Source organism: Hordeum vulgare, chromosome 6H (genome assembly GCF_904849725.1).
Source record: "Hordeum vulgare subsp. vulgare chromosome 6H, MorexV3_pseudomolecules_assembly, whole genome shotgun sequence".
Classification (NCBI taxonomy): Eukaryota; Viridiplantae; Streptophyta; class Magnoliopsida; order Poales; family Poaceae; genus Hordeum; species Hordeum vulgare.
The window spans coordinates 534,883,248-534,904,178 of record NC_058523.1 but is presented as its reverse complement, the minus strand read 5'-3'; the positions used below and the strand labels follow the sequence as shown (position 1 = coordinate 534,904,178).

At 43.5% G+C, this 20,931-nt stretch overlaps 3 protein-coding genes across 3 annotated transcripts; all 3 read right to left on the bottom strand.

Moving 5' to 3' along the window:
- Positions 1-303: 303 nt before the first annotated feature.
- LOC123405935 (sugar transport protein MST4-like) lies at positions 304-14,485 on the bottom strand. Its single transcript, XM_045099447.1, has 5 exons — positions 14,402-14,485; positions 2,782-3,602; positions 2,389-2,708; positions 1,490-1,614; positions 304-1,381 (listed from the first exon to the last, which is right to left on the bottom strand). Exons 2-5 carry the CDS (start codon positions 2,921-2,923, stop codon positions 403-405), a joined length of 1,566 nt encoding a protein of 521 aa, XP_044955382.1. The 5' UTR covers positions 2,924-3,602; positions 14,402-14,485; the 3' UTR covers positions 304-402.
- LOC123405936 (sugar transport protein MST4-like) lies at positions 6,368-15,173 on the bottom strand. The gene is made up of 4 exons (XM_045099448.1): positions 14,806-15,173; positions 14,402-14,721; positions 7,613-7,737; positions 6,368-7,480 (listed from the first exon to the last, which is right to left on the bottom strand). The coding sequence occupies exons 1-4, from the start codon at positions 14,933-14,935 to the stop codon at positions 6,502-6,504; spliced, it is 1,554 nt and encodes a 517-aa protein (XP_044955383.1). The 5' UTR covers positions 14,936-15,173; the 3' UTR covers positions 6,368-6,501.
- Positions 15,174-18,910: 3,737 nt separating this feature from the next.
- On the bottom strand, positions 18,911-19,635 carry LOC123405937 (stigma-specific STIG1-like protein 3). The gene has a single exon (XM_045099449.1). It carries the CDS (start codon positions 19,544-19,546, stop codon positions 19,142-19,144), a length of 405 nt encoding a protein of 134 aa, XP_044955384.1. The 5' UTR covers positions 19,547-19,635; the 3' UTR covers positions 18,911-19,141.
- Between the last annotated feature and the right edge of the window lie 1,296 nt (positions 19,636-20,931).

Genomic DNA, 20,931 nt, shown 5'->3' with positions numbered 1-20,931 from the left:
GTGGCGTCACCTACTTTTTTTTTTCAAGGAGCACCTAAAATTGAACATTACATGCCATACGGCATTCAAAACATATTTTAATATATCAGAATAATAATAATAATAGTAATACTAATACTACTACTACTAATAATAATCGCTATCTTATACAAATTCTGATTCATTCATGTGACCTTTTCATTAAAAAAATCTCTAGTACTTCTGTCCGCAAGAATGAAGAAGCTTTGGGGGTACTCCCCGCTATTTGCGCTCCATTAACTATCAGACAATTGTAATTGAGCAGGCGACTGGAGCACCAAGGTATGTTTGCATTGCAGGCAAGACACAAGAGATTGCTAAATCTTGATTACTGACTTGTTTACAAATATGATTATTTTGGTTGACGATACTTTGTTCTACGAACTAACTAAATAGTGACATTATTGACGGTGTTCTCTCCCTGGTAACGTCATGGTTGTCACCTCCATCATTCATAAATCGCTTCCAGAACCAGTGTTGTTTCCACACTCTTTCCGCCATCTCCTCCATGGGAATGTTGTTCGTTTCAGGTAAGAAGAAGATGACGAAAAGCGACATGATGGCAACACAGACGGAGGAAAACACAAATATGAAGGACTTGAGGTGGCAGAGCATTGAGAGGAAGACTTGTGCAAAGACAAAGGTGAAGAGCATGTTCGTGCAGACACTAATGCTCTGCCCCACGGAGCGTGTCTCGAGCGGGAAGATCTCGCTCGGGATGAGCCACCCGAGTGGGCCCCATGACCAAGCAAATGAGGATACGAAGTTGCAGATGATGACGACGACCATGATGGCCCAGTCGTGGTCGAGGTCATCTGAGCGGTCGGTAACCTTGGTCCTCATCACCACGGCCATGGCCACTAGTGATAGGAGCATTTGCACGCCGCCATCCAGAAGCAACATCTGTCTCCCCACTCTGTCTACCGTGTACATTGATACAAACGTCGACAACACGTTCACTGCCCCCGTGATCACTGCCGAGTAGAGGGAAGCCTCGGTCTTAAACCCTAACGTGGTGAGCAGCACCGGGGCGTAGAACATGATGGCATTTATACCCGACAATTGCTGGAACATCTGGATGAGGATAGTGATCATGAGAAGGGGACGGTTGCAGCGTTGTAGGAGGTTGTGAAATGGTCTCTTGATGTCATGGGCGATGCGACTAGCCTCCAGGATCTCATTGAACTCCGGGTCCACGTTGTCGGTGCCACGGATCTTCTTGAGCACAACTTTGCCCTCCTCTTGACGACCGCGCTCAATGAGGCTATTGGGTGTATCGACCATGAAAAGCGTACCTAGGGTGAACAACACAGCCGGAAATCCCGCGAGGAACAGAGAAAGACGCCATCCCCAAGGATGGATCCTGCACGATGTTAAAAATCGATTGTTGGTATGTGTATACGCATGTACACCTGTTATATTTATGGTAGAGAAATAAGCAAAGCATGGCTGACGCTCAACGAGTAGGTACTTGTTAGTGCCATAGTTGACAAGGCTGGCGAACAAAATGCCAATGGTGATGTTTAGTTGGAACAAGGAGTTGAGGCCACCACGGATTGTAGTTGGCGCGACCTCTGACAAGAACAGAGGAATAGCCTGCACGGGTGCGCGTCAATTATCATTCAGCCAGGCAAATAACCATAGATCCGTATCAACATCATAATATCAAAACAAGAGGTCAAGAAATAACAGGCGGTATGGAATTTATTGTCCTATGGGGTTGAGCTGACATTTTAATGGTGATAAGGATGCCTTCCAATGAGACATTTACCATCCTGGACAATCATGGTTAGCTCTATGCACAAAACATACGCTGACCTCTGATAAGTTTTTTTAAAAATTTCACTAGAGGACTACATATGAAGTAAAATAAATGAATTTTTACTTTAAAATACATCTATATACATCCGTATGTAATTCCCTAATAGAACCTTTATAAAACTTGAGTTTAGGAACGGAGGGAGTATAACGTAAGACCTTTTTTTTGAGACGGAGGGAATTATCTCCACTAACTTATTTATCTTCACATGTAAGCATGCCATCTCATTATACAATTATGAATGTGATAAAAATACCCACCAAAACATTCAACTTTGCATGGGAAAATGTTTTTCATTTAATCATTTTACTTATACTCAAGCAATATTGTTAAAACTATGCATAATCAAATTTAATAAGTCATGTATATTTTAATTTTGGTTCTCATGCTGTTAATTTAAATTTTCATCAAGCAATTCCTGCATGTTATGGCATTTTTAGGTGGAGATCCGTGCATTTTTCTAATTCTTTTATATGTTATGGCATTTGACTGCAGCCTGCAGTGGACTGATATCTAGCCACACCCAATTTTAAAACACCAAACTTTCTGACCTGGTTAGCGAAGCCAACGCCGCAGCCAAGCAGGATCCTGCCGACGATGAGCATGCCGAGGTTCCGAGCAGCGCCATTGAAAATGGCGCCGACGATGAAGAAGGCGCCGGCTATGCGCATAGTGGCGCGGCGGCCGCGCCGGCGGGTGGTGTAGGACGCGAAGAGGGTGGAGACGAGGGCGGCGAGGTAGAGGGACGAGGTGAAGAGCTGCAGGCCTTGGTTATCGTATCGGCAGTAGTTGCTCCTCTTGTTCTCGCGCCTCTTGTGAAGCACCGTCGGGAAGAACTCACGCTGGAAATCCTCCATGGATGACACCCCGCCTACGCATCCAAACGATTTGTTAGATACACCATGGCCTCACTTGTTAATTGCTTTGTAGAATGATCCGTGGACCTGAGATGCCGATGTCGTAGCCGAACATGAGCCCGCCGGTGGCCGCCGTGACGCAGGTGGTGATCACCATAGGCGTGATCTTGGCCTCAAACTCCATGCCGGACAGCAGCGCCGAAGACGCTGGGAAACCTCCTGCCGGCATCTTGGCTCGTCGGCCCTCGGCTGGTTTGATTCTCTCGTCTCAACTCCCAAGGTTAGGTAGCCATGGAAACAACACGGAAGCAGGAGTGAGTATGTGTGTATTTTCTTCAGACAATCATTGAAATGTAAATGGGAGTGTTGGACAATCATTGAAATGTACACGGAGGCAGAGGGAGACAAGTCTCCAGTCGCCGGAGAAACTTCAAACGTTACGCATTTAACAATGGGAGAGTACGCTGTTGAAAGTCAAAGTCGCAAACCCTTTGCTGGCTTTCGATTTCCTTTGGGTAGATTGAACCACATTTTCACAATCGTTTTTTGGCTAGCTCCGTTAATACACTGAGACGGACTGAAGCAACCAACACACCTGATCTAATTTCCAAAAGAAAAAACACCTGAACAATTCTCTCATATACAAAACTTGCCTAACCAGTCTCCAAAGCAGCATCACCACAACTGCTTAAATATTTACCTTGCAAGATAATGCAGGTGGATCGCCGAGGTCACTGGAGAGCAAGAGACCATGAAATGGTTGAGGCCTCCACGAAAAATTCCCGTTCTTGGAAAATCCCACATGCAACCATATTCTTAAACCAACACCATAATTTGAAACGTCATGACGAAGTCACAAATAAACTGGCTTGAACTAAACCCATTTCCCAGAGTTTCGGGACTTGTAACTAAAAAATGAAGAAATATAAAATATTAAATTGTTGCATTTCATATCATATAATTGATGCATCAGGAAATTGGAAAAGATTCATGTGCCGACCTACACAACACTACTAGAAATTAGACCATCAACGACCGATAGCAAATAATGTTTGGTTGTTAGTGGTATCAATAAACGATTAATCCTACGTACTTACCCTCGCAAGACTTCACGACGACCAGAGGTTTGCCCGTCGTTAAATAAACATGGGCCGTGGTTGTTATAACTAGCTTATTTATTTCAACAACTTACGATTCTCTTTTCTATCTCGGAAAATAAGGAAATCTGGTCAGTTTTATTCCTATCGAGGACTTATGCCCACGAGGACCATGGCGGCGCAACCCGTTCCCATAGATCCAAGGCATGGAGCTTGCCGCTGGCATCGGCATGGAGACGGTGTAGCAACCGAAGATAACCAAGTCCCTCCTTCCTAATTTCTTAGAAGGTTTGTCCCCCTTTTATCCTTTAAATCGATTATTTTTCCTCCATCGATCTCACACACCCCCTTTTTCCTGTGCAACCGAAGTGCTGGAGCGTGGATGTGGAGTGCGGACTGCCGGTTGCATCCGACACAGCCTCACAGGTTCAGTCCCCTTCCTTCTTTACGATTTTACCACAGCCGTGTCAGGATTGATTATATTAAGAAGCGAAGATGACTATTTCCTGGAAGACAAAACCATTACGTGTACTGTTTCCAGGACAGCCCGCCAAGTATTCGATGTAATGCCAAAGCAAAACTAGGAAGTTCTATTATGTTATTCTGCCTCAAACATGGTCGAGAGTCATGGCTACCATTGCACATTATTTATTAAATAGTTGTTCTCCCTTTTTTAGGGTTATTACATTATGCTCTACCTGATTACTCATCCGACACTTCCCAAGTTAATTGGCTAATGATTTTACTTATTACTATGGCAGAGATACTATCAAGAAATATACGAGGGGCTTGCAGCAGCAAACTGCAGTGTTATTGTATGTTTGGTGAACCTGAAAAACTGGAGATGCTTGCAGGTTGATGACTAATAATGTTATATACTTTTTCAGCCTGAACTATTTCATCACATGCAGTAATAAAAGTTAGAGATAACCTTTTGCCACGCTGAATAACAGTAGGCCTCTTGTATATACATATGCTTGTACAATACTTACGCGTACCAGCAAACTTGAGCTCTGCCATTGCTGATGGCTCCTCCAACCATAGACTGCTAAATCCGTGATAATAACCTCATTGCTTTGGCGTTCTTCAGTACTTCCAAACATTGGTAGCTCCTCCACACGATGGTTTTGATATTTGTCAGTAATTTCAGTCACGACCAGATTGCTCTATTTTTTCCCCTGCAGCCGTTCGTAGATTGAAAGCATATGTATAGTGTAGTGTGAAGTAAAAATTATCAGTTGTTGTTTCTTCCACATTTTCAAAGTCTCCCCGTACGTTGAGTCACTGATAGAGTAATGTGGCGACGGTGAAATTGATTACTTCATATTCATGTTCTTGCTTAATTGGTCGATCTTGATATCCGACACATGATCAGAATAACTTCATTGTAGCAGATTGCTTATTTTTCTCATCACTATGATCTGTAGCATTGTTCAAACTACAGTGGTGATGCTAGGTTTCTTACTAATTTGTTACAAATACATTTTTTTTCATAATTTTTAATGATTTCTTAATAATTGGTTATGTAATTTCAGGTTGATTTAGACCTATCCACGTGGAAGGTTCATCCTTGGTCCAACATGATCGAAGTTGTGCCCACACAGTGATTTTGTTGTGTTGTACTTTATGCAACTTACATGTATTGTCTTGTACAAATTGCTGGTTTGTTTTGCAGGGCTGAAGCCCACCATAATTTACATAAGAATGATGACATTGTATTGCCCATGAAGGATGATATGCACTCAAGATAAAACTTATGATGGTCTCCCTCGACTGTAGTTGTTAGCCATGATGAACTATGTATATTGGTCCTCTACAGTGATTTGATTCATATTTGTTAAATGACATTCTAATTCAAGAATTACATGTTGGTATTTTGTTAATCTGTATGATTTCGATTAATGAAAAGTGGTCACAATCTTTTGATTGTTCAGATTCCTTTGTTGCTAAATTATTGTTGTTAATATTAAAATGTTCCAAGTCGTAAGTGGTTAACGATTCTACATGCGGTTGAACATATAGTTGCACTAAGTGAAATAGGGTATTCAATGGTGAAAATAATGTTTATTAATAATATATAGTGGTCATTATTGATATTTTTGTGGCCATGAAGATATTATGAGAGCTACGACAAAAGTAGTCGTTAATACTAGAATTGTGGTCGTTAATTCTTCACAATCAACGATGACACACCATCTGGTCGTTATAGAGAAATAACGACCGAAGAAAGGATGTGGTTGTTATACTTTTAACGACGGAGCCTATCACGACCACGAGATTGTGGTCGTTAATGACCTATAACGACCACGATCTGACTTCTAACAACCACATATGTGGTCGTTAAAAACCTTTTTCCTAGTAGTGCAAGGAAATGGAAAAAATTCATGTGCCGAACTAAACCCATTTCCTAGTGTCTGAAGTTTTTGTTACTACACATCATCCATATCCTATACAAACTCTTATTCATTCATGTGACTTTTTGTTACTACATCAAGGTTTGGTACTTCTTTCTGCGAGAATGAAGAAGCTCTGGTGTACTCCACGCTATTTGCGCTCCATTGGCTATCATACAATCATAACTGAGAAAAGCGGTTGCAGCACCAAGACATATATGTTTGTGTTGCATGTAGGACACGAGAGATTGCTAAACCTTGATTCTGGCCTGTTTACAAATAAAGCTATGCTGGTTAACGATACTTCACTCTACAAACTAACTATACAGTGACACCGTAGACGGTGTTCCCTCCCCGCTGATGGCGTGGTTGTTGCATCCTTCATTCATAAATCGCTTCCAGAACCAGTGTTGTTTCCACACTCTTTCAACCATCTTCTCGATGGGAATGTTCTTCGTTTCGGGGAGGAAGAAGAGGACGAAGAGCGACATGATGGCAACACAAACAGAGAAAAACACAAATATGAAGGACTTAAGGTGGCAAAGCATCGAGAGGAAGACCTGCGCAATGACAAAGGTGAAGAGTAGGTTCGTGCAGACGCATATGCTTTGCCCCGCGGAGCGCGTTTCGAGCGGGAAGGTCTCGCTTGGGATGAGCCACCCGAGTGGGCCCCACGACCAAGAAAAGGAGGAGACGAAGTTGCAGATGATGATGACAACCATGATGGCCCAGTTGTGATCGATGACGTCTGAGCGGTCGGTAACCTTGGTCCTCATCACCACAGCCATGGCCACTAGCGAGAGGAACATTTGCATACTGGCATCCAGCAACAACATCCGCCTCCCCACCCGGTCTACAGTGTACATTGATACAAGCGTAGACAACACGTTCACCGCCCCAGTGATAACAGTTGTGTAGAGCGATGCCTCGGTCTTAAATCCTAGCGTGGTTAGCAGCACCGGGGCGTAGAACATGATTGCGTTTATACCCGTTAACTGCTGGAACATTTGGAGCATGACAGTGATCGTGAGGAGGGGACGGTTGCGGCGTTGTAGAAGGCTGCAGAATGGGTGCTTGACGTCGTGGGCGATGCGACTGGCTTCCACGATCTCATTGAACTCCGACTCCACATTGTTGGTGCCGCGGATCTTCTTGAGCACAACTTTTCCCTCCACTAGATGGCCACGCTCAATGAGGCTGTTGGGCGTGTCAACCATGAAGAGCGCACCTAGGGTGAGGAGCATGGCCGGGAATCCAGCGAGGGACAGAGAAAGACGCCATCCCCAAGGATGGATGCTGCATAAGGTTGAAAACCAATTGTTTTGGTAAGTATATAGAGGCATGTACACTGGTTTTATGTAGCACAAAAGTCAGATATATATGGTAGAGAAATGAGCAAAGCACGGCTGACGCCCGACGGGCAGATACTTGTTAGTGCCATAGTTGACAAGGCTGGCGAACAAAATGCCGATGGTGATGTTTAGTTGGAACAGGGTGTTGAGGCCACCGCGGATTGTAGTTGGCGCGACCTCTGACAAGAACAGAGGAATAGCCTGCATGGGTGCGCGTCAATTATCATTCAACCAGACAAATAAACATAGATCGGTATCAATCGTAATCTCAAAACAAGAGGTCAAGAAATAAGTAATGATGAAAAGGGTGTCTTCCAATGAGACATTCACCATTCAGGACAATCATGGTTAGCTCTATGCACAAAACAGACACTGATTAGTGGTTACACCGTTTTTTCACGCAATCCTGGTAGAGATATTAGCGACCCATATATGTCTTTATTTGTTGTGCGACCTATATATGTCGTCATTGGTAAAGATTTGGTACCTCTTCAAGAGTGTTCTCTTACAGTGGCGGAGCTTAGTACATGCCAACTTAGGTCGTCACCCCTAGCCCATTAGGGTTTCTTCATATTAGTTCTCAATAAATAGTCCATATAATCAGGAAAATCGGGCCCATGCACATTTTTAGTTCTCCCCCAACCTAGCTAGGATGTGAACCAGGCTTTGCCACTATTCTCTTGACCAACTATAATCTAATAAAGGGAATTGGAACAATACCAATAGCAAGCTTTGAGCCTTTTGTGATTAGAAAGAGACCTCTCATGTCTTTCTTGGTCGCCACACTTAGCTCACTTGACACGGTTTGTTGTTTGCATGTTGTTTGATGTGAATCCCACCTGATCTATTGTGTGTATGATTTGGATTGATTAAAAATCTTTCCACATGCAATTAACTCACATATTTTCTGTTTGTATTAGCAATTTTTGTTGGTCATTTTGAATGTGTCATGATGATGTCATTTTCACTCAAGAGAAAATCTCAACTCCTTCGTACTCTTGGTTACCTTGCATCGGCATAAGCATCCAGAGCACACGCTGACGTGCAATATGCAGTTGGAGCAAGTTATTGGGAATTTGTATCCCAATTTGAGTAACATTTTAACATCATGCATGCTGTGTAATATTTTTTTTCAAGAACACACGAGCTGTGTGACTTTTGTATTAAGAAGAGCAAGTTGTGTGTCTTTTATTTACGTCCCTACGAGAGTCGAGTTAACACCGAATTTTGAATCATCCCAGGCTCCTCATGATGGATATTTCTGACAAGCGGGAGGATTTCCCCACTATGTTGGGGTGACCGTGGAGAGCGAAGTTTGTGAAAAAATCAAAAAAAATATTTTGAAGTTTCAAAACTAATTCTGTGGAAACTTCTATGTATTCATTACGAATCAGTAAAATTTCGTTTTGAAAAAAATGTAATTTGTAAGCTGCACAAAAATAACAAAATTTTGGCCCAATAACAAAAAAAGAAGCCAATTTATAAATACATATTTATCATTTTTTGCATGCCACGTGTGAAAGTAAAATGATTTGAAATTTTGCAGATACATAACATACATATTGTGTGTGTCTATAAAAAATTTCAGATTTTTTTTACATTGTAGAAAATGATTTTTCAAAACGGGCACCATGATGCCCGTGCACCATTTGCAATTTTCGGGTGACCGCGGTCGTAATTTTGGGTGGTGGATAGATAGCATTTAGACCAACATCTCGGCGGAAAACTTTGTCTCAGACACGACCTGAGGGGCCTCTCTGAAGAAAAAATGGACTGAAAATATTGCACCCGAACTGATGGTGATTTGACACAACGGGACTCTTTGCGGCGGGCCTAAGTAACAAAGGAGCATCGTGCTAGCCTGCAACCTATCACCCTAAGCCCATGTTGCTGATAATCTGCATTCCTTTCAATTGACGCGACATCTATCTTAGCTGCGTGTTCATCTTGAGTATCAGTGGTACTAACCGCGAGCGCTATGTCTCACATTAAGCGAGACTAAAGCTGATCCCGCTGAAGGGAATCACTTCTGCACAAGCAACTAGACCAGCCCATCAGCGCACTTTTAAAACAGACGCAGGGGGATCTTGCACAGTTTTGCATGAGAGAAAGAAGCGAGGAATCCTCTTTTCAATTCTGATTCCTCCACTCCACACAAGGTTTCCTTTGCAAGGCCCGTCCATGAAAGATGAGTCAGGGCCTAAAACGAAATTTCATTGATTCGTAATGAATACATAGAAGTTTCCACATAATTATTTTACTTTTTTTTGAAACATTTAAATATGTTTTTTTTAAAAGGCACCAAGGTGCCCGGGCACACAAACTTCGCTCTCTAGGGGGGGGGGGGGCATCCTTCTTAAGGAAATTCAAGTCGGCTTAATTAGTTTTTTTTTGTTTCTTTTTTTCCTTCTCCAGTTTTTTCATTCTCTTTTGCATTTATTTCTTTGGTTTTATTTTTCATTTACTTTTTCCTTTGGTCTATTTTGTTCCTTTTTCAGTTTTCATTTCTTTTGGATTTTTTGATTTTTTTTGGTTTTCATTCCACATTTTTTGTATATGTCAACAAAAAAGTTCTAATACATCTTTAACCTTTTTCAATACAAATTTAAAGTTTTTAGTACTTTGTCCGTCCTAAAATAAGTGTCGCACATTTAACACTACATTAGCACAAATTTTGTGCTACAGCAACGACACTTACTTCGAAACAGAGGAAAGAGCATATATATATATATATTAGAGAGAGAAACTCTATTCATCATTCAGGATGCAGAATAGTTTATTTTTCATCCAAGATAATCTTATGATCAATTTATATATAAATTACATTTAAAATACAAATAGTTACATTTATATTGAATAAGTACGTAAAATTTGACATAGGAAAACAAAAATATAAGTCACAAAACAAAAAAATGAATTTATTGTATATTTTACACTATTTTTGTATGTTCGTAATTTTACATGACATAAAATATTTTTACCGTTGATTATATTTTTTTTACGGTCTGCTTTTAAGTTTGAAATAATATAAAATAAACGGAGCGTAAAATTATGATGCATTTATGTTAAAATAGAGAGGATGAAGAATAACTATTCCTCATCAAGGATATATATATATATATATATATATATATGAAAAATACATCCTACCACTCAGGGGTAGTTACCCGACATGTTTCATATACTATCATGCGATAGTATATATATTAATTTATCATTTTTATTATGTTTATATATTATATATAAGATTTTTCAAAGTGGGTTACATAAAAAAATTACAAGTTAGCCCATAGTTTTTATTATATTTGTGAAATACATATATTTTTGTACGTAAAAAAGAACATGCACAAAATATGATACATACTACCAAAAAAATAGTATATATAATACCTAAACATTTTTATATAATACATACTACGCGTACATACTCTCCGATTTCATAGATACTACATACAACATACAAAACGCAAGTGGTGGTAACTACCACCGATGGTAGATAAAACATTTCAAATGTAATTTATTTATGAAATGATCGTAAAGATTACATCAGGTGAGAAATAACTTATTCTGCATCCTGGGTGATGAATAGAGTCTCTCTCTCTATATATATAAACATTTTTTGCACAACTGTACTATAGTTGCACAAATCCAATAGATGTGCAATTGTAGTTGTGCTCTAGTATACTGACATGCAACCACAATTGTGCGCGATTGAATGTACAATTGCTTGTGACCATGGCCGTGCAATTCTAGATGTGCGCCGGTATACGCAGTTGTGCGCAATCTGCTAGCTCACATTACATGCAATTTTTTTTTTCAAAATGTCCAGATTGGTATCCATTGATCATAAGCAAGGAGCAGGTGGAAAAATGACAAAGGCGATGATCCGAGGATTAAGGAAATACAAAAAAAGAAGGTGAAAAAAGACATGCCCTTGAGAATATTCTCACGTATCCCGAAGGTGCTCTCTATGCATTTGAACTGAGCCTGCCTCCACAGCGCGAAAGATCGTTTGATGGCTGTCTATTGCATGCAATTATAGTTACATATAACATCGTAACATTGAAAAAATGAAACAAAATACCCCCCTTCCCACCCCCCAAAAAACTGTAAAACTAATCAAAAAGATAAGATAAGGTAAAAACTGAAGAATAAAATAAGTAAGGATATCGATGCACATCTTATGGATGTAACATCGATTTAGGCTTAGCTGACTGAGATTTAACAAGACCGATATATCTTTCTTACCTAGATAAAACTTAATGTTCAACATGTTCACCTAACCTTTGTCCAACTCTACGTCCATTTCTTCTCTCTCCTCCCTGATTTCTCCTTCCTCTAACTTTTTAGAGTCATGATGTCGTCCCCATCGTGCGTGGTGCCCCAACAATCTCGACCATGCGATGCACATCGTGCGGTGGATTGGTAAGAGCAACTCCAGCCGTTTGCCCCCACTCCCCAGCGCATCCGGCGAATCCCTTTTGACGTTTGCACCGGCGCTTTTTCCGCACAGGGGGTGAATGAGTTTTCAGCCGCGCCCCCAGGTTTCGACCCCTAGACACTAATTAATTCAAACTTGTCTTTCCCGTTGCCAAAAAGACGTCACTAGTTCGGCGATCATCATACCATAGTTCGACGATCAAACACACCCAATAGTTCGACAATCAAAAGGAAGGGATAGTAGAGATGAAACGAATCAAACGGCCGACTTGGCTTAGTGCGGCTCCTCTGCCATGGGACTGGCCGGGGTCGGGCTCATCGTCGGCGTAGTCAGGCTCGTCATTGGCGTGGTTGCTGTGCTCGAGCTGAGCGTCGTCGTTGGTGTTGCTGTCGGGGTCACCACCATGGTCACCGCTGGCGCGAGCATCCGGTTTAAGATGAGGCCGCGCTCCACGAGGTGCCACACCTTCACCTGTTCGTCCATCGTCGACATGTCTGTCCCCATCAAGAAAGCCAGGTCGGTGTTCCTCTTCTTCGCGGCGACTTTGGTCCTGAAAAGGTCGACCTTGACGTCCCACTTCGTCATCAACGCTGACCACCGCGCTCCACGAGCCGGGCACGAAGGGAAGGGCACCATAGCGCAGAGGCGATGCAGGCGAGGCTGACGAGTACGCTGGCAGCGAGTAGATGTACTGGGCGTTGAAGCCGGTGTTGAACGGGGGGGGGGGATTGCGCGGGTCGTGGTTGAAGCCGGTGGGGAGGAACGCTGCGGCGCGCCATGCGGAAAGGTGGTGTTGGGGTTGAAACCGCCATGCGCGTCGCCGTCGGAGTAGCCAGACGAGGGTGCGCACCCCCAGGGCGGCGAGGGGTTGGTCGGCGACGCGACGCGCTGTTGGTGGCTCCACGCGGCCTGCGGGTTGCGACCGGGCGGATTCATCATCCTCGCCCGAGACGCCTATCCATGATCGACCGCCACCGCTACCGCCACATTGTTGGCCCTCTTGGCGTCGACCCTTCTCCGCTGGCCGGTTGTAACCGCCTCCCAGCGCTGGACATCCGCCCTCCACTGGGTGTTCGACATAACCCCCGGCCTAGCCCTCGGTGCCCTCAGTTTCCTCTGCTTCGGTCAGGTGGAGTCGACAGTGGTAGCGGGGCGAAGGACGGTATACTTCTTCGGTGGCATGGCGGCCGGATGACAGGAACGCCAGAAGAATGATGGGAGCGGCGGGGGAAGAAGGGGAAGCAATGAGGAAATGGAGGGAAAGGTGGTGGTGGCGGGGGGGGGGGGGGAACGGTTGGAATAGGCCCGTCTGTCGCCGACAACGCGGGCCCACTCGACTTATCGCTTCGGTCAGCGCCCCAACGCCCCCCCCCCCGGGGGGGCTGGGTTCGGCTTGGATTCGCCGGCTATTATCTTTTAAAAATGTGGATTCTCTTGCCAAATTTCTTGTGTGAACACCCCAATTCAACATGTGTGGACCCTCCAACTCAATAATCAATGTGTGTGAATGCTTCTACCCCTAGCAGCTAGCACCGTGACTTGTGAGTAGCTTCGGGTTGCACCGTAGATGAGTTAGTGCGAAGTACTACCTTCGTTTATAAATACAAGTCTTTTAAATTTTTTTAATAGAAGACTACATATAAAGTAAAATGAATGAATCTATAATTTAAAGTATGTCTATATATACATCCGTATATAGTCCTAGTAGAACCTCTAAAAAAAGTTATATTTAAAAACGAAGGGAGTACATCGCTAATTGATAGTATATTAGTATTAGCTGCCCACCATTAGATATCATAGGGGCAATGGACGGTGGATCGATAGGTAGGGCAGTGCCATCATGATGACCAAATGATTAGACTTTTTTTTACCAGTTTTTCTCTAGGCCGTGCTTGGATGGGGGTATTCTAATACAGATGTATTTATTATACACCTATATCTTACCGGTCATAAACAGATTTTCAGCTGAATCCAATACGACGAGCGGAGGCATGTATTTTTTACAAGGGTATTTCAGATAGAAACGGTAATCCAAACAAGGCTTAAACTGATTTGCTAAGGCACATCTAAAACCTGTCTCAATTGGCTCATCTCTTATTTACTTATATCTCTCATATATATAGTATACTTCAAAATAACATAATGTTTTGTCGTTCACTTCTTCTTCTTCCAACTTTACATACGGCCGCATCTCCTCTTCTTCTTCTTGACTTTTTCTCTCCTATTTCTGTTTGTTTTCACATATTTTTCTTATAAATCGTGTCAAGTGGTCCACTTCTTATCCTATATATCTAAGAGTCATCCTCATTAAATTTTTTTATCTTATCATGTAAGCATGTCACCTCATCATACAATTATCAATGGGATAAAGCCTATCACAACATGCAATCATATGTATAATTTGGAAATTGCAAGTTTTCTGACCTGATTAGCAAAGCCAACGCCGCAGCCAAGCAGGATCCTGCCGACGATGAGCATACCGAGGTTCCGGGCGGCGCCATTGAAAACAACGCCGACGATAAAGAAGCCCCCCGCTATGCGCATAGTGGCACGGCGGCCGAGCCGGCGGGTGGTGTAGGACGCGAAGAGGGTGGAGACCAGGCCGGCGAGGTAGAGGGACGAGGTAAAGAGCTGTAAGACTTGGTTGTTGTATCGGCAGTAGTTGCTCCCCTTGTTCTCGCGCCTCTTGCGAAGCACTGTCGGGAAGAACTCACGCTGGAAATCCTCCATTGCTGTCACCCCGCCTAAGCAAAGGAATCGTTCCGAAGGCTTAATTAGCTTTGTCGAAGGCGACGCTCGTCAATTGCTTTGTAGAATGGACGCCATACCTGAGATGCCGATGTCGTAGCCGAACATGAGCCCGCCGGTGGCCGCCGTGACGCAGGAGGTGATCACCATAGGCGTGATCTTGGCCTCGAAGTCCATGCCGGACGACGCTGAGAACCCTCCTGCCGGCATCTTGACTCGTCGGCCAGGGACACCTCAGATGGTTTGATTCTCTCGTCCCAAGGCAGCCATGAGAACACAACAATACGGAAAGTAGGAGCGAGTTTCTGTGTATTTTCTCCGGACAATCATTCAAAAATGAAGTTATATGCATGCATGATTGGTCACAAAGGCTCCAGCCATCGGTGTATAGGGCGTGAAGATAAGTCTCCGGTCGCCGGAGAAAATTCAAGCGCTGGCCAGTCAACGGCCGGACTGCTCCACAAGGAAGAGCGCCTTGTTGAAAGTCTCAAGTTGTCCAAATCTTTGGTGGCTTTCGGTTTCCTTTCGGAAAACGATAGTCGTTGCCGTGGACCTGAGCTAAGCTACGATCTACCGTCGTGTCACTCCAAGAATAGCCTATTATTAGCACGTAAGAGCTATCTCTAGCAGACACCTTAAACCACAAAACTGAAAACGCGTATTTCAGTTCGCAGAACGGGTTTTAAGGATTGGTTTAAACTGCAGTCGATCATACCCGTTAAACTTAAACTGTAAAACCAAATACTCGTATTCGTTTATATTCTTTTTCAAGTCTTCTTCTTTCTCTTATTCGTGTCCATGATCAGCTCCCATCGACATCGTTGTCAAATCAATCCAGGAGCTAGCTCCTTCGTTGCCGGATGGATCCAGGAGCTAGCTAGCTCCTTCCTGACCGATGGATCCATCTGAAAACGAGATAGCTGGTCGTGGCCGGATGGATCCACAAGCTTGCTAGCTAGCTAGCTACCTAGCTACCTCGTGCATGGCCGGATGGATCCACAAATTAGCTCGTATGTGGCCGGATCGATCAGCTACCTATTTATCTATCTCCTCTTTCGTCTATCCACTGTATGCTTTTTTAAGGAAGATATCAGTAGAGAACACTATGACCTTCGGATCTATTCATATATATATTTAAAAATTATAAAATACCTAGCTGCCTTTTATTATTTGCTTTTACTTTTTATATTTAATATTTTATACTATCTATCTATATTACTCCCTTCGTTTTAAAATATAAGACCTTTTAGAGATTACACTAGGAGACTACATACGGAGCAAAATGAGTGAATCTACATTCTAAAATATGTCTATGTACATCCGTATGAAGTTCATAGTGCAATATCTAAAAGGTCTTATATTTAGGAACGGAGGAAGTACTTATCTTCTTGCAAATAACGAGTTCAAGGGACTTGACAACCATCTTGCTCATGTTAGGTGCAAGTGTTTGTTGTTTTATGCATAGACGGTGAAGACGGAAGTTGCGTAGTCCTCCTATTGGTTCGATAACCTTTGTTTATCACTGAGGAAAATACTTATCTATAATATGCTGCATCATCTGTTCTTTTTTACGGAAAAACCCAACACAGATCACAAATATCAGCTACCGCCTCCATCTCTCGCTGCCAACAACGCTACATCTTCCGTGCAACATTCTTCGGCTTGCAAGACAGAGTGGAGGAAGGGACGTCGACGGATGAAGCGGACTCCGTCTCCATCGCCGCGGTTGGCGACAGGCTGAAAGACATCACTACGGCGGATCAGGACAGGTGATGAGGATGAGGAGGAAGGGCGCCGGACGGCAAGGGCTCGGGCTCGGGAAATGTTGGAGGGAGGCAAGAGAAGGAGGAAGGGTTTGAAAAATTTGGGACAATTTGCGATAGTGTCGGGCGCCTCATATTTAACCTGAATATAAAAGTGTCGGTCAATCCAAACATTTGAGGTCCTTTAAGAAGCCCGTCTGGATTGAAATATCATGACCGGTCAGTAAACTAGCGGCCTGTGCAGACGTACGAAGCGGGCTTAGGACCCCGGTTGTAGATGCTCTAAGGGTGAATAGGTCTGTTGAGTGGCGAGCAACTTCGTCATACATACATTAGACCTTCAGCCAGTCCACCGGTCATGCCACGTGAGATTTCGGCACATTGCCGCAACCAAGATTTAGCACCGGCACCGGCACCGCAACTACCAAAAGACTCCCCTCCACAAAAAAAGAGACTCCCCTCCACAAAAAAAGAGACTCCCCTCCAATCGAAGGATCCTTAATCATTTTGTCTCATCTTCAGCCTGGATTGTGCTGATAGCGTTAATAAAATCCCCCCCGCTGCAGAGTTTTAGAAGCTGAAGTTGCAGGGTCAGTGCACTGCAGATGTTAATGTATACATCCAAAGCAATCAGATGACATAATTTCAACAATTTGAACAGTTCAGACTCACTATCTTCATTCTGATTCACGGGTAAAAATAAACTGAGATGACAGTTTGTTTTATTTAATCAACAATATTACCAGTAGCAGATATCATTGCCACTACAAGAAGTTTTGGTAATATTCAACGGCAACAATATCAGTCACAGCAATTTCCTGCCGTACTAGACGGGCAGTCATTAATTATAAGAGCTCCGCTTCGATACACCGCCTTACAAACCGTATAAGGGTAATATGAATTTTTCACATTAATTTTCGTATGTACGAAGGGTCCACTACTGCCGTACTAGACGGGCAGTCATTAAAAGCCCCGCTTCGGTACACCCCCCTTACAAACCATATAAGGGTAATATGAACTTTTCACATCAATTTTCGTATGTACGAATGATCCACTACATATACGCTCGTACACCATTTTCTTGTCTTCTATTAAAGTTCAATTTTTTTTGCTCACACCATGGTTCGAACTCCAGCAACATGAAAGTGCCAGCTACCAACAGAACACACCACCAGATGTGATAAATTCAAGTATGATATCTCCCTTATATAAAAAAACACTCTATTTTGATTTAAATTTTGCTTGTCAGCTCCTTTTTCTTTCGTATTTTTTTTTGCCCTATTTTTATTTTTTAAATTCGTGATTTTTATATATGTTGAACTTTTCTTAAATTCATTTTGTCCTTTTTTAATCTTTATTATTCTTTTGAAACTTATTCAATAAATTGAAAAATATTTTAGATAAACGTATCTATGTACATCATGTGGAACGCACGGGTCATAAAAAATAGTTTAGATAAAATGCATGTACGTACATCGTGTGTTATAATGCGATGATGTTACTCCGAGTCATGAAAACGGACCCAAATTTAGTTTGTGCACAATTTTGGAATTTCAAATTACGTATGAAATTTTTAAAAAGTCTGCACATTTTTCAAATTTGTTAACAACTTCCCAACAATTTAAGGTTTAGGGTTTAAAATACCAAAATTACGGTTTAAGTAATAGGTCATCAATTTTTAAAATAATGCGATGATGTTATAATGCGATAAACATATGCATATACATCATGTCAAACTCATGGGTGTCGGTAAGGATGAAAGAGGTGTTATAATGCGATGATGTTACTCCGAGTCATGAAACGGACCTAATTTTAATTTGTGCACAATTTTGGAATTTCAAACTATGTATGAAAATTTTAAAAACTTCAATACATTTTCCAAAGTTGTTAACAACTTCCCAATAATTTAGGATTTAGGGTTTTGAATACCAAAATTACGGTTTAAGTAATAGTTCATCAATTTTTAAAATAAATGATCATCAACTTTATAAAAGTTTCATTAACTTCCAATAAAAGTTCGCGTATTTCAGGAATAGTTCACGAATTTAGAAAAGAAAAAAGACTTCAGCAATCTGTGAAAAAATCACCTATTTTTTTTAAAAAATGATCATTTTAAAAAACAAATGGTGTGAGGTTTAAAAAGCTGACGTATTTAGAAAGGAAAAGGAAATCAAAAAAAAAAGGAAAAAATAAATATAAAAAAGAAACAATACAAAGAATACTGCGTTTTCAATGTTGTTTATTAGAGTAAAAAATAGTTGTAGCACGTAAGGTCTTGTTGACCAGTTGGTTAGCGCAACATTGGTAACGCCTAAACGTGCATGATTTCAATCTTGCTTCTTACATAATTTTTGGGTGGTTTAAAAAATAAAGAAAACATGAACAGTGTTCAGGATGTGCTTATGAAAAAAAATACAGCGTATACGTGAATATAACCATCTTGTCATTTATTATGAAGAAGTATCGATCAATCTGGACCGTTTTTGTGTTTAGGGGGTGTACTGAAGCAGAAGTGTAATTATAATCCATAGGTTTTGATAGTATATAAGCTCAAGCCCACTCCTCGCCTCTGCATGCGCACATAGCTATGTATCTAAGTGCAGATCGTCAGATACGACTGTCAACGGCGCATGGTAATGTTGAACTTGATTAATTACTGCGCGTAGTCGCAGAATCCATAGCTGCACTTCTTGTTGCACTGGTTAGAGCAGGCGCCACAGTTCTTCTTGTCGGAGAGGAGATCCACGCAGCGACCACCGCAGCACATCCGGCCGTGCTTGCACGCTTTGTCGCAGCCGCCGCAGTGATGGACGCTGGCGACAGTGTCCACGCACTGGCCGCTGCAGCACGCCGTCCCCGTCGCAAGGCATGCTCCGGCCGACTTCTTCGAGCAGTCGTACGCTGGCAGCGGCGGGTGGACGGTGCCGCCAACAAGCAGGAAGCGGCTCCTCCTTGCCGCTGGGTGACGGGGGCTTGGGCTGGTGCCGGCCATGGCTGGAACAAGGGCACTGGCAGTGGCCAGCACCGTGATGAGGAGAAGCACGGCGGCGCTCGCCATTGTCGAGACAAGGAGGGGTAATGCAGGTGTTTGTGCTTATTGGATCGTGGCTCTTGATTAAGGGAGCTCAATGCTCAAGGATGTGTAGTTTGTGTGACTGTGGAGTAATGCCTCTCATGGCTGAAGCATCACGCTTTATATAGAGAGAGGGCATGGGAAGGAAGTCAGCGGGGTTAGCTCTGCACTCTTGAGGTTGACTTTTGATGGAAATTCGACTTTAAGACACGCCAAGAAGCTGCTTTTGTCCGGAGCAAAAATGATTGAAAATAAACGAAAGGCTTCAGGTACAACGTTTCCATCGAGTGTGGAGGTTTCAGAAAGATTAAATTACAGGTTGATCAATCAATACTCCAGGTACTTGCTAAGCAACCGGTTCACAACAATAGCTAAGAACAGAGAATGGCTGCAAAATGGTTGCAGTACTAAGTGTAAGTAAAGTAAGCTAAGCTCCATCAAGCACGAATTCTGCATAACTAATACAGTACACGGGATGCAATGAACCAAATGTCGCCCGTCCATGCATGCTGGACGTGTTAGGTGAGCATAAGCGGAAGACTTAAAATACTCCTAAGCTAAGCACTTCGCTTCGATACAACCCCTTAGACACATCGACGGTTTAGATTAACCCATACCCTTCATAAAAAAAAGCAGGATGGGGATAAAAATATACGCGCCGCACTGCGCCGGCCCTATGAAGACGGATTCACCTATACATGGTCCGCGTACGGCTGACCAGTGCAAACTCTACCTCGCCCTTCGCCCACGTTACTGCGGCGCAGAGGGTCGCGTCAACCGCCCGCCATTACTCCGGCACGGATTGCCGTGCTCATTACTCCAATGCGGACCGCCGAAGCGTTCCCGCAACCGTGTCGGTGGCGCGCGTTTTTGCGTGCGGCGTCGATCCGCACGTCGCGTCGGTCACCCTGTCGCCGCTTCGGTCCTCCCGCCTTCGCCATCACTGCCCCCAACCACCGCCGCCGTTCGCCTCCTCCCGCTCGCCCTATATAAAAGGCCCGCCCCTGGCGCCTAACTCCCGCACCAGCTTGCCCCTCTCTCCCGCTCGCCCTATATAAAAGGCCCGCCCCTGGCGCCTAACTCCCGCACCAGCTTGCCCCTCTCTCCCTCTCGCCCTCGTCGCCTCTTCCCGCTCCTCCCTCGTTCGTCTCCCTCCGTCTCCGACGACGGCGCGCCCCAACCTGACACTCGAGGAAGCGGAGGAGCTCGCCCACTTCGGCATCCCCACGGCGCCGGACGTGCGGATGCCGTTGGGGTGGCGCCTCGGCGTCGACGGAGTGCTGGTGGCGCCGGTGTCCGAGCCCGATACCTACCTGTTCGCCCACGCCGTCGGCCTCTACCGGGCGCGGCTGTCACCGGAGGAGCTGCGG